The sequence below is a fragment of the Gymnoscopelus microlampas genome (genome assembly GCF_963454915.1).
Source record: "Gymnoscopelus microlampas genome assembly, chromosome: 16".
NCBI classification, from domain to species: Eukaryota; Metazoa; Chordata; class Actinopteri; order Myctophiformes; family Myctophidae; genus Gymnoscopelus; species Gymnoscopelus microlampas.
Genome location: NC_139953.1, coordinates 25,857,087 through 25,873,265, shown reverse-complemented (window position 1 = coordinate 25,873,265; position 16,179 = coordinate 25,857,087). Strand labels below are relative to the sequence as shown.

Sequence of the window (16,179 nt, the reverse complement as noted above, 5' to 3'; positions counted from 1 at the left end):
GAGTTAAGACAAAACACTTAACTGAAGCTGAGGTTTATCAACTGAATTATAACAAAAATAAAACCGAGGAACATCATTTGTTTTATTAAAACTATGTATTTCAATGTAATGACTGTAAACAAAAGATAATAAACATGTACATACAATGTACATTTGCATAAAAATAAAACCAAAATGACAAAACTAACCATAGATTGGGGTCTACAGTATGGCCTCGTTCATCATATTCCTTCTGCTACAATTGCTTTGGGTTTTAGTTCAGTAAAGTAACTCATCTCTTATTTCAGAACAACTAAAAAACATTGTAGTTACAGTACATTACTACACACGGTCAATCTTGTGCCGTTAGTTTCCAAGCACCCCTTCAGTGGGGCGCGTTAAGTACAGTTTAGATCTGGACCAAACAAACAAGCTCGACCCTATCTATCCAAGCCTGTGCACATTCTGTCTGAGCCCGGCACAGGCCTTGCCTTTATGGGCCCAAGCCCAGAAAGCAGAATTTTGTTGTCTGGCTGTTGTTCAGTGCATTTGTTGTTGTTGCTGTTGTAATTCGTTGTCATTTATTATTTGCTAAATTAAATATTTACACACATTTTTCCATTTCAAAATGAACTCCTCGGAGCACAGGTCTCCGCCAGGTCAGGTAGGCTATTGTGGCATCCTGGTGGCGCTATAATAGGCCAATGTGAAAAGGGTGCCATTTCTTCTTAGGCCTTGCACGATAATCGGACACTGACTGCATTCATGATTTGAGGCATTTTGTTAAAAACATTTGTTTCGCTAAATTAGACCTGCTGGTGGCGCTATAACAGGCCAATGTTAAAAGGGTGGCATTTGCTCCTCAACATAGTGTGAATGTGCGTGCAAAGTTTGCACAAATCGGCCTCCTGGTGGCGCTATAAAAGGCCCATGAGAAAAATTTGTGACAGAGGTTCTGAATTGGCATCCAGGGAGTGTGTGTGCACAGTTTCGCTGCCATCAAGACAACAGTGCGGGAGATTAGCTGGTCACAGACGGACGGACAGACACACGGACGAACGGGGAAAAAACATACTCTCTCGCCATGCCTTTCGACCTGGCGGAGACAAGCAGTCATGTAATGACCGCTATCAGCTGTAACCCATGACTTTTCAGAACACTGCAGGAAAATTAATTGTTGAGTTGTTTGAATGAAAAACAAATCTGTTCAAAATTACATGTGGGATCTTTCTGAATGGCCTAACTTTCTGTCACAAAGGACTCACAAAGCGAATGTGTGGGGAAGGCAGCAAAAACCCAGCATTTAAAATTGTAACCATTGATTGCCTGTCATAAAAATATAATTGATAATTAAAGGATTTAACAATTAACCAGACTATGCGGATTAGAGAAATTTGAATGACTAGACCATACCCGGTCGACGCATCCGTGGGGGGATATGCGCACATGATCTGGCAACCCGGGAGGCAGTTCGTCCCATAGCTGGGCAGCCCCGTAACCATGGCGACAGTGTTTGACACAAAAACGCTAATAAGAAGCTGAGATTTGGTGAAATTGAAAAACGGGCTTCACAGTTAAGTTCAGATGGTAATGGTCAATGGCTGTGTGCAAAATCAATTGGTCCAGCCACTGAGGAGAACCGGGTAGCTTCACCTACTCACTCACTCACTCACCACTACAGACAGAGGTTACTAGAATTATAGTAGGATAGAAAGAAATATGTTCAGAATGACATGCAGGATCTTATTGAATAGCGTATCTTCTTCACACTTAGCACTTGCAAAACAACACCCCACCCAAATGATATAAAAAATGTTTTAAAAAATGGCACAACTCTGGCCCAGGCAGAGTAAAATCCTGTAATGTAAACATTGCTGAGGTTTGGGAGAGTGACTGATTCTCACCTCTCCTCCCCAGGTTTTCCTCGTATGTGCAGAGGTCATTCTAAGCCAAGGTCACATGCTTGCTTCTCTAAGGACTAGGTTACCACTGTCTTTCAACTTGCTCAGCTCCCACCGGCCCTCACCACACAGCTTCAGCTGGACATCATGGTACTGTTACAGAAGCAGAATAGCAAAGCGTCAGCTTCAGACAATACTTTACACGCATACATTATATGCAAATGTATGGGGAACTTTGCCGATACTTAATGACAACCCTATTTTGTCCAATATCACCTGTCCCATTTTGAGGAGGACAGGTGAAAACTTCCCAATGCACTCTGTGTGTCAAGAGCATATCGATGAGTTTACGTAGGATGAGTTTTACGTACTGTAGGCAAATTCAGGTGGTCCCATGTAGACTGTCCCTATGACTACTTCGGACTAAACACTCATGCTTTCTCAGGCTAAGATGACTTTGGAAACCCCAATCAAAGCTGCAAAGATATGTTTGCAAAACGTAACCCAGACAGTGTGGTACAGTATGCATGCATGTTTACTCTACCTTCTCCAGGCTGCTGCGGTGTCCCAGGCTGACCAAGGTCATGCCCAGCTGTTTACAGGCTCTGTACAGCTGTGACTCTGCCTCCTCTGTCAGAGCACTGGTGGCCTCATCCAACACTGTATAATATAAACACAATACAGCTTAGGTGAGTCCCATAGTCCCAAAATAGGTGCAATAATAATAAAATGTTATATATCTGCACTTGAATAGAAACTATGACGTTGATTTAACCCATAAAAAAACAGGAAAGCATCCGTGTCATTTTAGATTAAACATACGTTTTTCAGAAAACTGTTTTAGAACAGTGGTTCTCAAAGTGGGGTCCTAGGGTCACTTGGGGGGGGGGGGATTGAGAACCACTGATATAGCGACATCAGTTTTTCAGAAAACTGTTAGGATTTAGAAGACATTTTGTAGAATCGGCCTTTGGTCTAAATGGGTTCAAAGAAGCTAGAATATTGCCAACATAATAAAAGGGAATGCAAGGACTTTGTTTAGGGCAACAGACCTGCATATTTGGGCTGCAGGTAGAAGAGGCGTGCAAAGCTGAGACGTTGCATCTCCCCTGGAGACAGGACATCATACCTAGAGAGAGAGCCATGACACTTATTTTAGAATAATTTGGTCTAGTTAATTATTTCACACAGCTCAATGTGTTATCAAATTCTGATAAAATCTTCAGCGTTTGTATCTCTGAGAGTGTACAAATGTAACCAAATGTACATTTTGCACACCCTCAGATTTAAAATAATACTGAGGATTTCACAGAGTAGTTTCTTTTCCCGGTTTCACCCTTACCAGTTCCACTCGACCTTCTCGTCCAACCCACCGGTACGCTTCAAGAGACTGGACTGGAGAAAATGAGAGAAATCAGGCTTGCTTCAGTGTTGCATCCAAGCCAAGGTGAATTAGTGTCAGCTTGAAGGTGACTGCATAGTAAAACACTCAAGAGAATCGCATACAGGAGTATAATACGCCCGTCAATTATGACAATGACAGTGGGTGCAGAATGCTGAAACGCAATCCCCTGCAAGCCATCTTGGTATTGAATTCTGTATGAAGTTTCATTCAAATCAGAAGTGAGGAGCAATGACAAAGGAATATTGACAGACGGACAAACAAAGGGCATACTGTAATACATACATGTGACAGACATACAATAAAGAATTTCGTTTTCACTGATACTGCTACAATAATAATAAAAGCATAGTTAAAGAAATTCACTCACCACCCCTGCTAGCTCTAGAAATTGTATTATTCTGCCATCATCCACATCCCCTGAAAACAGAAAAGCAACATGAGGCAAATACCCAAGTGACTGAACAAATAACTGGCAGTGTGTGTTAGTATAGTAGTAGTCGACATCTATGCAGTTGGTTAGACATACGGTACGTCTACTGTATATTCATGAAACCTTTGAGAGAACCGTTGAATCATTAGACAAGTATGACTGTATAACCTTCCTAAGGGTCAAAGAATACAAAAAGTAAAATACAAAAAGTTATGAATTATTTACTTTTTATTTTATTTATTTATTTACAAACTTGTAAATCGGCTATTTTCGCTACGAATACGGGTGTGCGTTGGGATTATGACCTGCCCATCGGTGTGCCTTGGGCACAAAAGGTTTGCAAACTACTGACAGACTAACTGCAGGATTCACCATCATACCTGATGCAGGGTAAATATCTTTCAAAGGGTAGATCACCTGTTAAAGTAAAAACAGTCAAACGTTACTAAGAACTAAAGTGTTCCTTTTGTTTTTTCTTTGATTTCCCCACTTTGTAGTTTTGTTAAGATACATTCCACACAAAAAACACTCAAACACAAATAGCTGTAATGCATTAATAGTGTAAGTTTTGGTTGATGTCTTTATTGATCATGAAATAAAATCATATGTCACATACATACATCTGTAACAAATATCTGATAAACCATAATCATCAGGATAACGTAAAAAAAAAAACTTTACAGCTGGTTTCCATTGCGGTCCTTGCTTTAGTATGAGGTGTGTATGATGATGACATGTAGTGTGGTGCTTTTCGGTGCATGAGACGCATCGAGTTCATGATGTGAGCAAGTCTGAGTGAATGCGTGGGTGTACCTGGCACTAAAAGTGTGTGTATTCACAATATACCATCTACAATATCGATACAATATAATATATAGAAAACCAAAGGTCTACGTAGGTCTAAAAGGGAAATACCTGTTCACGGAGTGTTCCATCGGTTAGGTAAGGCTTCTGGGGCAGGAAGAGAATGCCCCTGGGTCCGAAGCATGTGGTCATCTGGACAAAACCTGGGGAAAGGCCATAACATGTCAGTATACCTCAAGGATAGGAATGGGAATCATAAAATCATCTTCTTGTACCCGCTCTCATATTAAAGGGCAAGACCACTTTGGTAGAGGTTTGGGTTATGTAGTTACCTTGCCATGATGTAACTCCAGGTGGACAAGAAATCAAAAATAATTGCTCCATTGATTAGAAATTGATAATTCAAAATATGCTCCTCATTGACTTACATTGTACGGTAAAACTGCTCTCAAAGTCACTCTTTTAGCACAAAAACGAACGCAAACAAAGTTGATTCAGACAATATAGAACATCACCAAACCCAGTACTGTTTTTTTTTTAAATAAAAATGTCAACTTCCTGTTGATTTTGCCATTTTTAATAAGTAGAAAACCCGGACTGGATCGGCGGATCCGGATCCAGATCTTCAAATAGTAAAATCAACAGGAAGTTGACATTTTTATTAAAAAAACAAACAGTACTGGGTTTGGTGATGTTCTATATTGTCTGAATCAGCTATATTTGGGTTCATTTATGTGCTAAAAGAGTGACTTTAAGAGCTGTTTTACCGTACAATGTAAGTCAATGAGGAGCATATTTTGAATTATCAATTTCTAATCACTGGAGCAATTATTTTAGATTTCTTGCCCACCTTTGGAGTTACATCATGGCAAGGTAAATACACAACCCAAACCTCTACCAAAGTGGTCTTACCCTTTAAGCGCACATAACTCTCCCTGCCACCGTACCGCTATCTGCCTCCCAGAGGCGGTTGAGGACCCTCAGTAGAGAGGTCTTGCCGGTTCCTGTGTTCCCCACCACCAACAAATTATTTCCCTGGCTGATCTTTAGGTTCAGGTCCTCCACCAGTAGGTCCTCTGAGTAAGGACACTTGTAGGACAGCCGGTCCAAGACGAAGGCTGTGTCCGTCGGTCCTCCATGGATATCAAAGTCACTGTGTGGAGGAAGGAGATGGTAGAATAAAGGGGTGGAGGGGAAAGTACCCAGATTTTTTACTTACGAAGAAGTAGCAATACCACGATATAAAAATACTTTATGTTGTGCATTTACAAGTAAAAAGCCGGTATTCAAAATTTTACTTGAGTAAAAGGTACAAAAGTATTGACATCAAAATATGCTTACAGTACCAAAGTAAAACTATTCAAATAAAAAAAAATAAGATTCAAACTTTTACAAAAATAGCAGATCTACAAGCTCACTTGTGAGCTTCCTATTATAAAATAGGGCTTAAGTAGTTTATGTATGTATGTTTTGGAATAATAATCTAAATCCGCAAAGTAACTAGTAAATAAAGTTTTCAAATAATTGTAGTGGAATGAAAAGTATGATATAGAGTAGAATACCTCAAAATTGTACTTATTTATTTATTTGAGTAAATGTACTTTGTTACTTTCCACCACTGAAAATAAGATCAAAGAAAGGTAGAGGAAAGACCAAACATCATCTCTGATTGGCTGGCTGGTTTAAACATTTTGGGATCCCATAAGTCCTTTGCCTGGTGGAAAAAGGCCTTGTCCACCCTGCCCTGAATATAAATGTCACACAGTCGCAGCAAAGAATTTTAAATAGACATACATAGTTATACCTGTCAAAGTTGTAGCTTTCCCCCGATGCTGGGTCATAATCACACTGCCTGCGCAAGATGTCATCCATTACCTCTCTCAGCTCCCCTATCCTGACACACACACACACACACACAAATTCACTAGGAGGTGGTTGTCCACACTCACTAGCAGTCATCTATCATCAAATAGCTGGATTTCAAACACGCACGTGTGCACCCAAATGAGGCAATGGGTATGCTGTGTGATACCTGTGGGTGTATCCGGCCACATCTGACAGAGTGGTTGACAGGTCTATTAGCTGTGTGAAGCCGTTTATCAAGTAGATGCACACAAAGGCATTCTGACCATGACAGGGACAAAAAGAAAGAAAGCGTATTGCGTGTGAGCGAAAGAAAGATAATATCCCATCTTTCTTTTCTTGCACCATTTTGCTTCATTTCTATATATTATTGTAGATGAATTTACAAAATGGTGCCTAAATCAATGGGGTGTTCACTGTTCATACAAGCATTTGGTTTCCACTGTGTGGAAATATAATAACACTATAGCTTTACATTTAATGGTTTACTTTATAGTGATGATCTTCGATGATTGTGATTGGCTAAATGTAACGTATCAATCTACATTGATGATTAATTACTTTAAAACGAATTGGTTTTATTTATTTATGTATTTCATTGGTTTTATGTATTTAATTGATTTCATAGATTTATTTATTATCTTTTCTTATCAAAACTGAGGAGTAAGATCATTTGTTGTCAACCCTACCGTATTTGTTTTTATCAAGTTCTTTAGAAGAGGCTTTGCTGCTACCCAGTGGTGGAAGAAGGTAGGCAAAGAAACAAATTCTAGTCTAGTACAAGCTTGACGCTGTTCAAATTCATTTTGACCATTCTGGACAGGTAAGGGTTTTAACAGAGGAGTGACAATCACAATCACATTTGAATTTATTATTTGAAGCAATCGTTCAGAGACAGACAAATTCAAAGTGACACAGAAGGGGAATATAACCCTAACCCTAGGTTCTTGGTTTACCTATGATCCTAGTTTACTGTCTCTCAGCATTTGATGTATGTGTTTACCTTGCTTACTGTAAGTCGCTCTGGATAAAGAGTGTCTGCTAAATGCCTAAATTGTAAATAATTTACAAATAACCCTAACCCTAATTATTGAATGTGTATTTACAAACAAAGACATACTACCCCAATACACATATCTCTTGGATGCATGCCTACCTTACTAATGAGTGCACTAAGATCACCGGGGCTGAGACCATCGTAAACCCCAGAGAAAATAGGGATGGCGATGATAATGTAGCTGAGGAAACCTCCCATGTAGTCAAAGGTGTTCACCCCAACTGAGAGTAACAAGAGGGAGTGAGAGAGAGAGAGAGATGTTAAACTGCAGCTGCATGTAAGTTTAGCAGATGCACACAGGACCACAATGGAAAAAAGCCTGTAGGGCTTTTTGAGTTATCCTTTTAAGAATCATACCTCTGTACTATTTGCAAACTGTTATGACAGATGAGACATCTAATGACAGATGTTTATCAGTGTTTCTTACTGTAAAGCCAGAGCTCCTTGTTCATCAGGTTCCTTTGAGTATTCAGTAGAGATTGCAATCTGCGGTCAGTCCTCATGTGCTCCACCTTACCGGCTCTACATTTGCACAGACAGATGCAAGCCATTGCAAACCATTGTTTGAAAGCACATGGGTCAAATCATCTTGTTGGCAGTGACTGACAAATCTACTAAATTAGTGTTCTTTCAATATTTTACATCCAAATGATGATCTACGGTCATTTGGAAGTAAAATATAGTAAGATCAACGTCTAAGAAGGAATTTTCCTACAGTATGCGGCAAATGCCATACAGTACATCTACCACCCAAATAAGAAAACAAAACAGACAATAAAAACGTTCATGAGTCTAACCTGTAAAAAGCGGCAGACTCAGCATTGACTCTGATCTGCATGTGCTTGAACCTGGAGGCAGAATATCATCATTTTATTTTTGCAAAAAAATAAATACAGTTTGTTAAAAGCCTGCCCATAATTCATTTTCTCTCGACATAACTGTCTGCCAGAGTTCAAAGACATCTCCATATCAATCTGTGATTGCAAAACCAGCATTAGATCCATCTTATTTATCTGACACATATCCTGTAAAGTTTCCTCATAGGCAAGTGGCTCTGGGCCAAAGTCTACATGAGCAGCTTCCTCTTTAAATGAATGTTTTCCACGACTGTAAACTTTAGACGGACAAGCTCTAACAAAGCTGTCTCTACATCCAACTATTCTAGTGATATTCAGAATTGTTGTATGCTAATGTCTGTTAACTTGATTCATTCTAAAAAATACAATAAGATGTGTCGTTTAAGCTATGTAAGGCAGAATTGTCCATGCATCAACACAAATTCTTTGTTTCACATTGTGTGCATTTGTTTCTTGTTAAAACATATTGATTTTACCTGAAGTCTCCTTCCAGTTTCTCTTGCTCAAACAGAGTGGCCACAATGGGACCCATAAGAATTTTGTTGGCAATTGTCCCAATCACAAAATAGCCAAATATACTCACAGGGCCAATCCATCCAGTACTGCAAGAAGGAAAAAGTAGATTGGGGTAGATCAGAGGTTAAGTAAGTATACATAATTATAACACAATTGCGTGAGGTTTAGTCCTATCTTTCACGGGGCAGTTAAGCATTTCCCTTCTATTTCCTGTCTCTCTTAATGGCCTCCTCTTCAAAACACAGATGAAAGAAAACATTGGATTGAAAAAGTAATGGGAGGTAAGCTGTGTCCAAACTGTATTTAGAAATCCACAAATACAGTATACAAGTAACTTAAAAGCACCATACTGCTGTCAATACATGTCATTGTCTACTAACAACTTTGGCCATCCATCCATCCATCCATCCAGATATATATATTATTTTATTACTATGTTTTTATTATTATTATTATTACAATTAACGGCTTTACTTTTAGATTTTGCACATTTGTGTACCTTCAAACCATGTTACGCTTTGGAAAATGGTCAAAGTAATGTGAAGTAAACAATGTGTAATTCATTGTCAATGGGATAAACATGTCAGACCCCTGGTATGGTCTTTTAAGTATGATTTGTATCAGCTTGTTACAACTTCACCTGTGGTAGCATTGGTAGTTGTAGTAACACGGCACACAACCTCACCTGTGGTAGCATTGGTAGGTGTAGTAAGACAGCGTGAATGGTGACACTATCAGCCGACTAGCCATGGTGCTCATCTGCTTGCACAGCCTGTCTGCATCCTGGCTTATTCGCTGATCTCTGCAAGTCACACAAAACACATGCAAATCACCAGAACAAACTAGCCGAACTAGTTAAATTAACGGAAGGATTTTACTGTGCCTATTCAAAAGCCAGCCGTTTTTACTTAAGACTCTCAATAAATATGTAGCGTTGAATATTGAAATGTGTATAGACTGCAGGCTTACGGGTTATCTATGTCCTCCCTCAGTACGTTGAGGGTGTAATAGACCCTGCCTTGGAAGTAGTCCGCATGGAGGCTCTCAGTAAGCGTCTGTCTCCAATTAACATACATCTGACTGCATATATACTGGTCCAGGCTTTTAAGCTGAGGAATATGGAGAGAGGAGAGACAGAGAGAGAGAGCGAAAGAGCGAGTGAGTGAGTAAGTACGTGAGTAAGAAAGGGATATATTTACAACCAAAATATTTACACCCAAACCTATGAGGGTCATGCAGATGGCCCAGCACATCACTGGACATGAGTCCCTCCATCCACGACACATACAACTAATACAACAGATGTTGTGTTCGTAAAGCCTGTAAGTTTATCAAAGACCCTAGCGACGACTGTTTCACAGCCACTAGCATGTACATACACATATGCTGTATATGCAAATATATGCTTATATACAACATATGCTGTATTATATTTAGAATTAGGACTCTTTGACACAGCACCTTCCAAGCACCTCAAAGGGTGCTATGTATCTACATAGCTATTTATTTACCTTACTATTGTTATTCTTATTCTTTCTTTTGTTGTTTTTGCGATTGTTGCTACAATGTTGAGGAACCAAACGAAATAATTGTACTTGTGTACTCGTTTATGAGATTTAACAATTACAAATCTTGACATCATTTCTTTATGCGATTGAATTTTAAATTTTGTCAGATATCATTACTAAACCTTTCTTAATACTTTTTTTTGCACTTCTCTGTATCTCTGTTTATCTCATTTCCCATCAGCAGTCTGCTTACAGGACCTTTTTTCACAATGCTACTCCTGATAGCAATAACTCCTGACACAGACCTGTTGTAACTGGCCTCAATGCTCAACAGTCTGGAGGCACATGATCTGATCTATTCTAGATTAAATTAAACTTTCATATCTCTGCTGTCCGGCCGGAACCAGCTAACTCCAAAATGGTAATTGTTCAGGAAATGAAAAACAAAATATACATTTTTCAGAAAATGAAGAAAACCTTATATTTTTAAAACAAAGCAATACAGCCTCATCAAACTTGGTATTGTGACTTTATATATTATCAGATACTTGCATGTGTCATTATATTATCACCACTTTACCCCAATCCAGCTCGAGTGGAGTTAGGAGGTTTTGTCCATCATTGATAAGAACAGCTGACAATGAATCTCAAAGCTCACAACACATCACAACGCATTGTGAGCTTGGAGATCAGCTATTTATGGTGTGCGCCATCCTCATATACTAAGTATAGATCAAGCTGAATACTGTACTTAAACAACTTTTATTTTAACATGCATTGGAAACATCCATGGATGATCTAACTGTTACCACTGTTGTTCTTCTACAGTTGAGTACAACAAACAATTCTGCCTCAATACTCAATACTAAATGTATTTAACAAAAGCAATCATGGCACACCAACAATAAATAAATGGCATATCAATAAAAAAAAATACATTCATGAATAATAGAATCTGTAGCCTATCAAATCTGTAGCCTACTGCACTAACAATAACAACCACAGTTGCATTTACCTATCCATCAACATTTTATTATTACACTGTTGTGTGTTGTGTGTTGCCTAAACCTTCCAGTCACTGGGTTGGTGAAAACACCCCGCAAAACGGTGACCAGAGCCGAGAGCAAATGACTGTTCACTTAAAGTCTCTGCTAAAGGTGGAGGGTAAAGCATGAATGCAGTCTGACATGAGTGATATTCAGTCACATCCTGCATATTGGTTTAACGCTGAAATTACACAGTGAAAACTGTCCAAATTTATATCTGACAATTGGTCAAAAAAAAAGTCTGAATTACGTTTTTTTAAATCTGTAGTATTTATATTTGACAATTGGCAAAAACCCTGTATATATAGTATGCAGCAGTGGAGAGCATGAGAGGAGGGGGGAGTTGTTTGTTTTTGACGGACAGATTGAGGATCCAATGGAGTTGGGAGTTTTCGTCAGAGGCGCTTTTTAATACTTTTCATAGGTTATTATTAAAAAAAAATGTACACAGATGTAAAAGGGGTTCAATAGCATTGATTTATGAAAAAAAAAAAAAACCCTGAAAATGGAGTTAGCTGGTCCCGGCTGGACACCGACGATATATTGCCAAACTGAATCATAATTTATTGTGATAAGCTAATAATGCAAAATACAATAATTACAAAACATCTAGTTGTAAATGAAAGGACGTGCAGGAGTCCTTCCACTCAAGATACTATGGACTGAGATTTATATTGTCTTTATTTTTAGGCCTAATAGTCTATAAAGTTGTATTGACATTTCCTCTTGTAGGTCATTCAGAGTGCAATGAACGGAGCAGGTTGACCTGCCCTCGTAAAATAAGACATCGTAATATAAACCATCATCTTTTTTATTAGCCAAAGCAAGCACTCCACAATAATGGCTAAAATGATAATCATCCTGATTATTTTTGCTTAGCATTGTAATAAGAATGATTGGCATTTTTGGTGGAGATTTTCTTAATATAATTTCAACCATATCTTTAGTCAAATGGTGAGTAATGGCCTGTATGATTTTATTGTCTCTGTGAGGCAGATGGATGGGGAGATGGACTGTATGATGGACCAGAATGTTCTGGTTATTAAACATTGTGTAATGGGGAGGAGATGAGGGCAAGGTGCAACAGCTGACCAAATAAACCAAGTTTCACGATTACACAATTGTGAAACCTGAATCACGATTAGAATAATAATCCCATTGTCCAAAACCATCACCTCTATTGGATAACACAAGTATTTATTATTATTAAATAAATAATGTATTATCATCATCAGTACATCCACAGCAACGCTCCTTCCTACCCCAAGAAATGAGTCTCCCCACAACCCTCGACCCGCAACCTCCGCTCTTCAAACACTAACCTCCTCAAAACCCCCAAGACCAACCTACATACCATGGGCGACCGGGCCTTCTGCTCGCCCCCGAACTGTGGAACGCCCTCCCTGCCCACCTGAGAGCACCAGTCGGTTGACTCTTTTAAGAGAGGACTAAAGACCTATCCTTTTAACAGAGCATTGTTTCAGCTACACTGGTTTCACCTCTAGGCTTTATGGCCTCATGTTTTAAATGTTCCGTTTCAGTTTCTTAATGCTTAGATGTTTTTTTTTGTGTGTGTGATGATTCTTTTTTTTATGCAATTGCCTATTGTAGCACTTCACAAATGTAAAGTACATTATAAATCAAATCCATTATTATTATTATTATTATGTTCTATTGTTCTATGTTCTATTGCGAAGCAGCTGCAGTATCAAGGGGCGTTCTCTTCCATCCTGTCATGTTTGGCAGTCCTCTCAGCTGGAGCATGCACTTTAAATAATAAAGATGGGCATGGCATTACAACAGTGGGACAGATGTTTTTAAAATGTGCTGCATGCTCAGAAAGGGATCAGCTTCTTGAGAAGACTGCTTTGTCAAGAGGTGAAGTCTCAAGTATTCACAGTTTCATGATTATGGTTGCCCCTAATGCATATTCTTCTGCCCAGAGTCCAGACAGCTTGGGAGTATGACCTTAAGATTTCTCTAAATGCTTCTCACTTCTAGTGAGTAAGTGTTATGCAATTTTGCTTTGAGCTAATCTAAATGTGAGATTTAGATTATTAAAATACATTACAAGATTCTGAATAGAGGTTAGATTATCCAAAATGGACAAACACCCAGTTTTATTCTGGCAAAATTGTGGCAATCGAGGTACACGTCTTCATGTGCTTTGGGACTGTCCAGCTCTTAATTCACTGTGGTTAAAAGTAATATCCCTAATGTTAAGGTTTTTAATGTTAATATCTCTGTACTGTATGCCCAATAGCATGCCTGCTGGGTAAAAAAAAAAAAGCTGTTACTGTTAACCAACTCTGGACCTTGCATCATTTATCTGCTGAGCATAAACCAGCCTGCTTTTCTAGGGAATCTTGGCTGGAGGAATACTTGGCCTTTTTGAACCTGACTGCTAAAAGACTTTAATGAGGGCTGTTGGGATGCGGAAGTTACTTGTTTGATCATGTAGTAAATGGCAACTGGTTACCCAGCCCTAGCAAGTAAGACATGTTGAGTGTGTGAGCATGTGCATTCCCCTGCTGTGAAGTTTCTAGAACGGTTTGCTGGTACAATTTGCTTTTACCATTTGCAGCATTATGTTAGACGTCAACTTACTGTGGAATTGAGCAATATGAGTCCCACAGCCAAGGACAAAAGAGTGGTGAATCCTGGGTAATCCTTGTCAGCCAGCACTTTGTAGAACTGGCTTGGAAGAACACCCACTTGGTAAATGATCAGTTGCTCTAATCATGGGAGGGGAAAAAAGATGAGTTAACAACTTGTCACAGTAGCCAGTCCTTCAAGCCGATTGTAAAACAAAGTAAGCAAATGCAGCTTTCCCCAGCAAACAATGCAACTTTGCACAACGTTTTCCCCGTGTTCAATATATCAAAGTGCCTCAGTCAGTTAACCCAGCTGACTGAAAGACATATTAAAACTTAAAGTCTAAAATAGTTCATAGTGCACTATGAACTATTTTTTGAAAAATAGTGAAAATTTGTGGGGTTTTTATATGTTTTTAAGCAAACATTTTTAACTCTGTTACAACTTCTGGGGGTCCCTGAAACAACATATTTTGAGATGGGGGTCCGCGGCTAAACACATTTTCAAAAAATCTGTTAGGATTTAGAAGACATTTGGAGAATCCCCAGAAGCAAAGATTTGAGTTACAAATGTTCACTTCAAATAGATATATATATATATTTAAAAATTGACACACATTAACGTTTTTTTTTCCAGAAATAGCAGAAATACAAGCTCGCCAAATAAATAAAAAAATGACACAGGTTCGTTCCCGGTCTTAATTAAGTTAAGCAAAAAGCTAGGCTACCTGTCAAAGTAACTCCAAGAAGCGTTCCAAACATCAGCACACTCTGACTTGACCATGATGGAAACAGAACCTTCTGGATGCTGCAGAACCTCTGCACAAACCTCCAGTCTAGTTTTGGTCTGATGGCAGATGACAGACATGCGAGAGAGAGAGACAGACAGACAGGCAGTGGTGGAAAGTAACTAAGTACTGTACTTAAGTCAATTTTGAGGTATTACTTAATATACTTTCTTCAGTAATTACAATTTTATACTTTTTCATTCTACTCCACTACATCTCAGAGGAAACTTTTGCTCTACTACTGCTACAATTATGCGAAAACTTTAGCTACTAGTTACTTGTTAGATTTTGATTATTATTACAAAACACACTAACCACTTCAGCCGTGTATATATTTCAGTATTTGTATTTTAAAATAGCAGATCTGCAAGCTCACAATGTGAGCTTGTAGAATCTGTAGATCTGCAAGATCTACAAGCTCACAATGTGAGCTTGTAGATCGGCTATCTTCAAAAGATTTTTTTTAATACATTTTGAACTTGTGAAATGGGACATTCTGCACAATGAGTACTTTTGGTACTTAAAGTATATTTTTATGATGATACTTTTGTACTTTTACTCAAGCATATTTTGAATGCAGGACTTCCACTTGTAACAGAGTATTTCTACATTGCAGTATTGATACTTTTACTTAAGTAAAACATGTGAGTACTTCTTCCATAACTGTTAATACAGCAAATGGCCTGTTATACCATACCATTTATATATGACAAAATATTGATATTGCTGTATGATACCACCAGTACGTTGATCTTACCTTTTTGTTTCCCTTACATTTCTCCTTCCCAAAGGTGGCATCTGTACAAGCACTGGGTGACAATGTCACGATCTCTCTAAATTACAGGAGAGAGTTAATGGATTTTGCAGAAGTCAAATTAAGGACGCAGACTAGCCTACTTTATTTCATGTTCTTTCACGCTGTATATAACTTGACTACATACTGAACCTCGTTGTGAGCATAGGTTGTGAGGGCTAAGCAAAACAAACATTCACGCGTTTAAAACCGGAACTTCCGCTCCAACCTAGTTTGTCTTTCTTTCTTTTCAAAATAAAATATCTCATAACTAAACTCCTTTCTTTTAAGATTTTGAGAGAAAAGCCCCATTATTCTAGTTTTCTTTTAAATAAAACTGCAGATGTTTTATAAGATGAGATCAGTGGTTCTAAAACGTTTTCATGTCAAGGACCCCCCAAGGACATGCATTAGGCAAAGGACCCCCAGAAGATACGTGTTTTAAAAGTTCTAAATGATTCCAAAATGTTTTCAAAAAACAAGCTCATGTGTTGCAATATATCCATAGTATAAAATAGGGTTAAAGTGTTGACTGACTGTTATGCTATATTAACAGATGTAGCTGGGGACCCCCTGGAGGTCGCCGGACCGCACTTTAAGAACCAGTGCTGTACATCCATGGTACTTACTCTCATGTA

General features: G+C 38.6%; 1 protein-coding gene across 3 annotated transcripts; it reads right to left on the bottom strand.

The window, feature by feature from the left end:
- Positions 1 to 152: 152 nt before the first annotated feature.
- Positions 153 to 15,703, bottom strand: abcd4 (ATP-binding cassette, sub-family D (ALD), member 4). Of its 3 annotated transcripts, none has more exons than XM_084083079.1 (20): positions 15,506 to 15,703; positions 14,689 to 14,807; positions 13,974 to 14,101; positions 9,782 to 9,921; positions 9,498 to 9,614; positions 8,773 to 8,898; positions 8,237 to 8,287; positions 7,867 to 7,961; positions 7,539 to 7,660; positions 6,552 to 6,643; positions 6,324 to 6,467; positions 5,467 to 5,672; positions 4,631 to 4,722; positions 4,096 to 4,132; positions 3,653 to 3,702; positions 3,223 to 3,275; positions 2,933 to 3,009; positions 2,425 to 2,540; positions 1,087 to 2,033; positions 153 to 612 (listed from the first exon to the last, which is right to left on the bottom strand). In XM_084083079.1, the coding sequence occupies exons 1-19, from the start codon at positions 15,544 to 15,546 to the stop codon at positions 1,935 to 1,937; spliced, it is 1,905 nt and encodes a 634-aa protein (XP_083939205.1). In that variant the 5' UTR covers positions 15,547 to 15,703; the 3' UTR covers positions 153 to 612; positions 1,087 to 1,934. The 3 variants fall into 3 exon arrangements, with proteins under 3 accessions (XP_083939205.1, XP_083939206.1, XP_083939207.1); XM_084083080.1 differs by having other exon boundaries at positions 155 to 612; positions 6,324 to 6,413; XM_084083081.1 differs by lacking the exons at positions 153 to 612; positions 1,087 to 2,033 and having other exon boundaries at positions 2,477 to 2,540; positions 3,223 to 3,270.
- Positions 15,704 to 16,179: the final 476 nt, after the last annotated feature.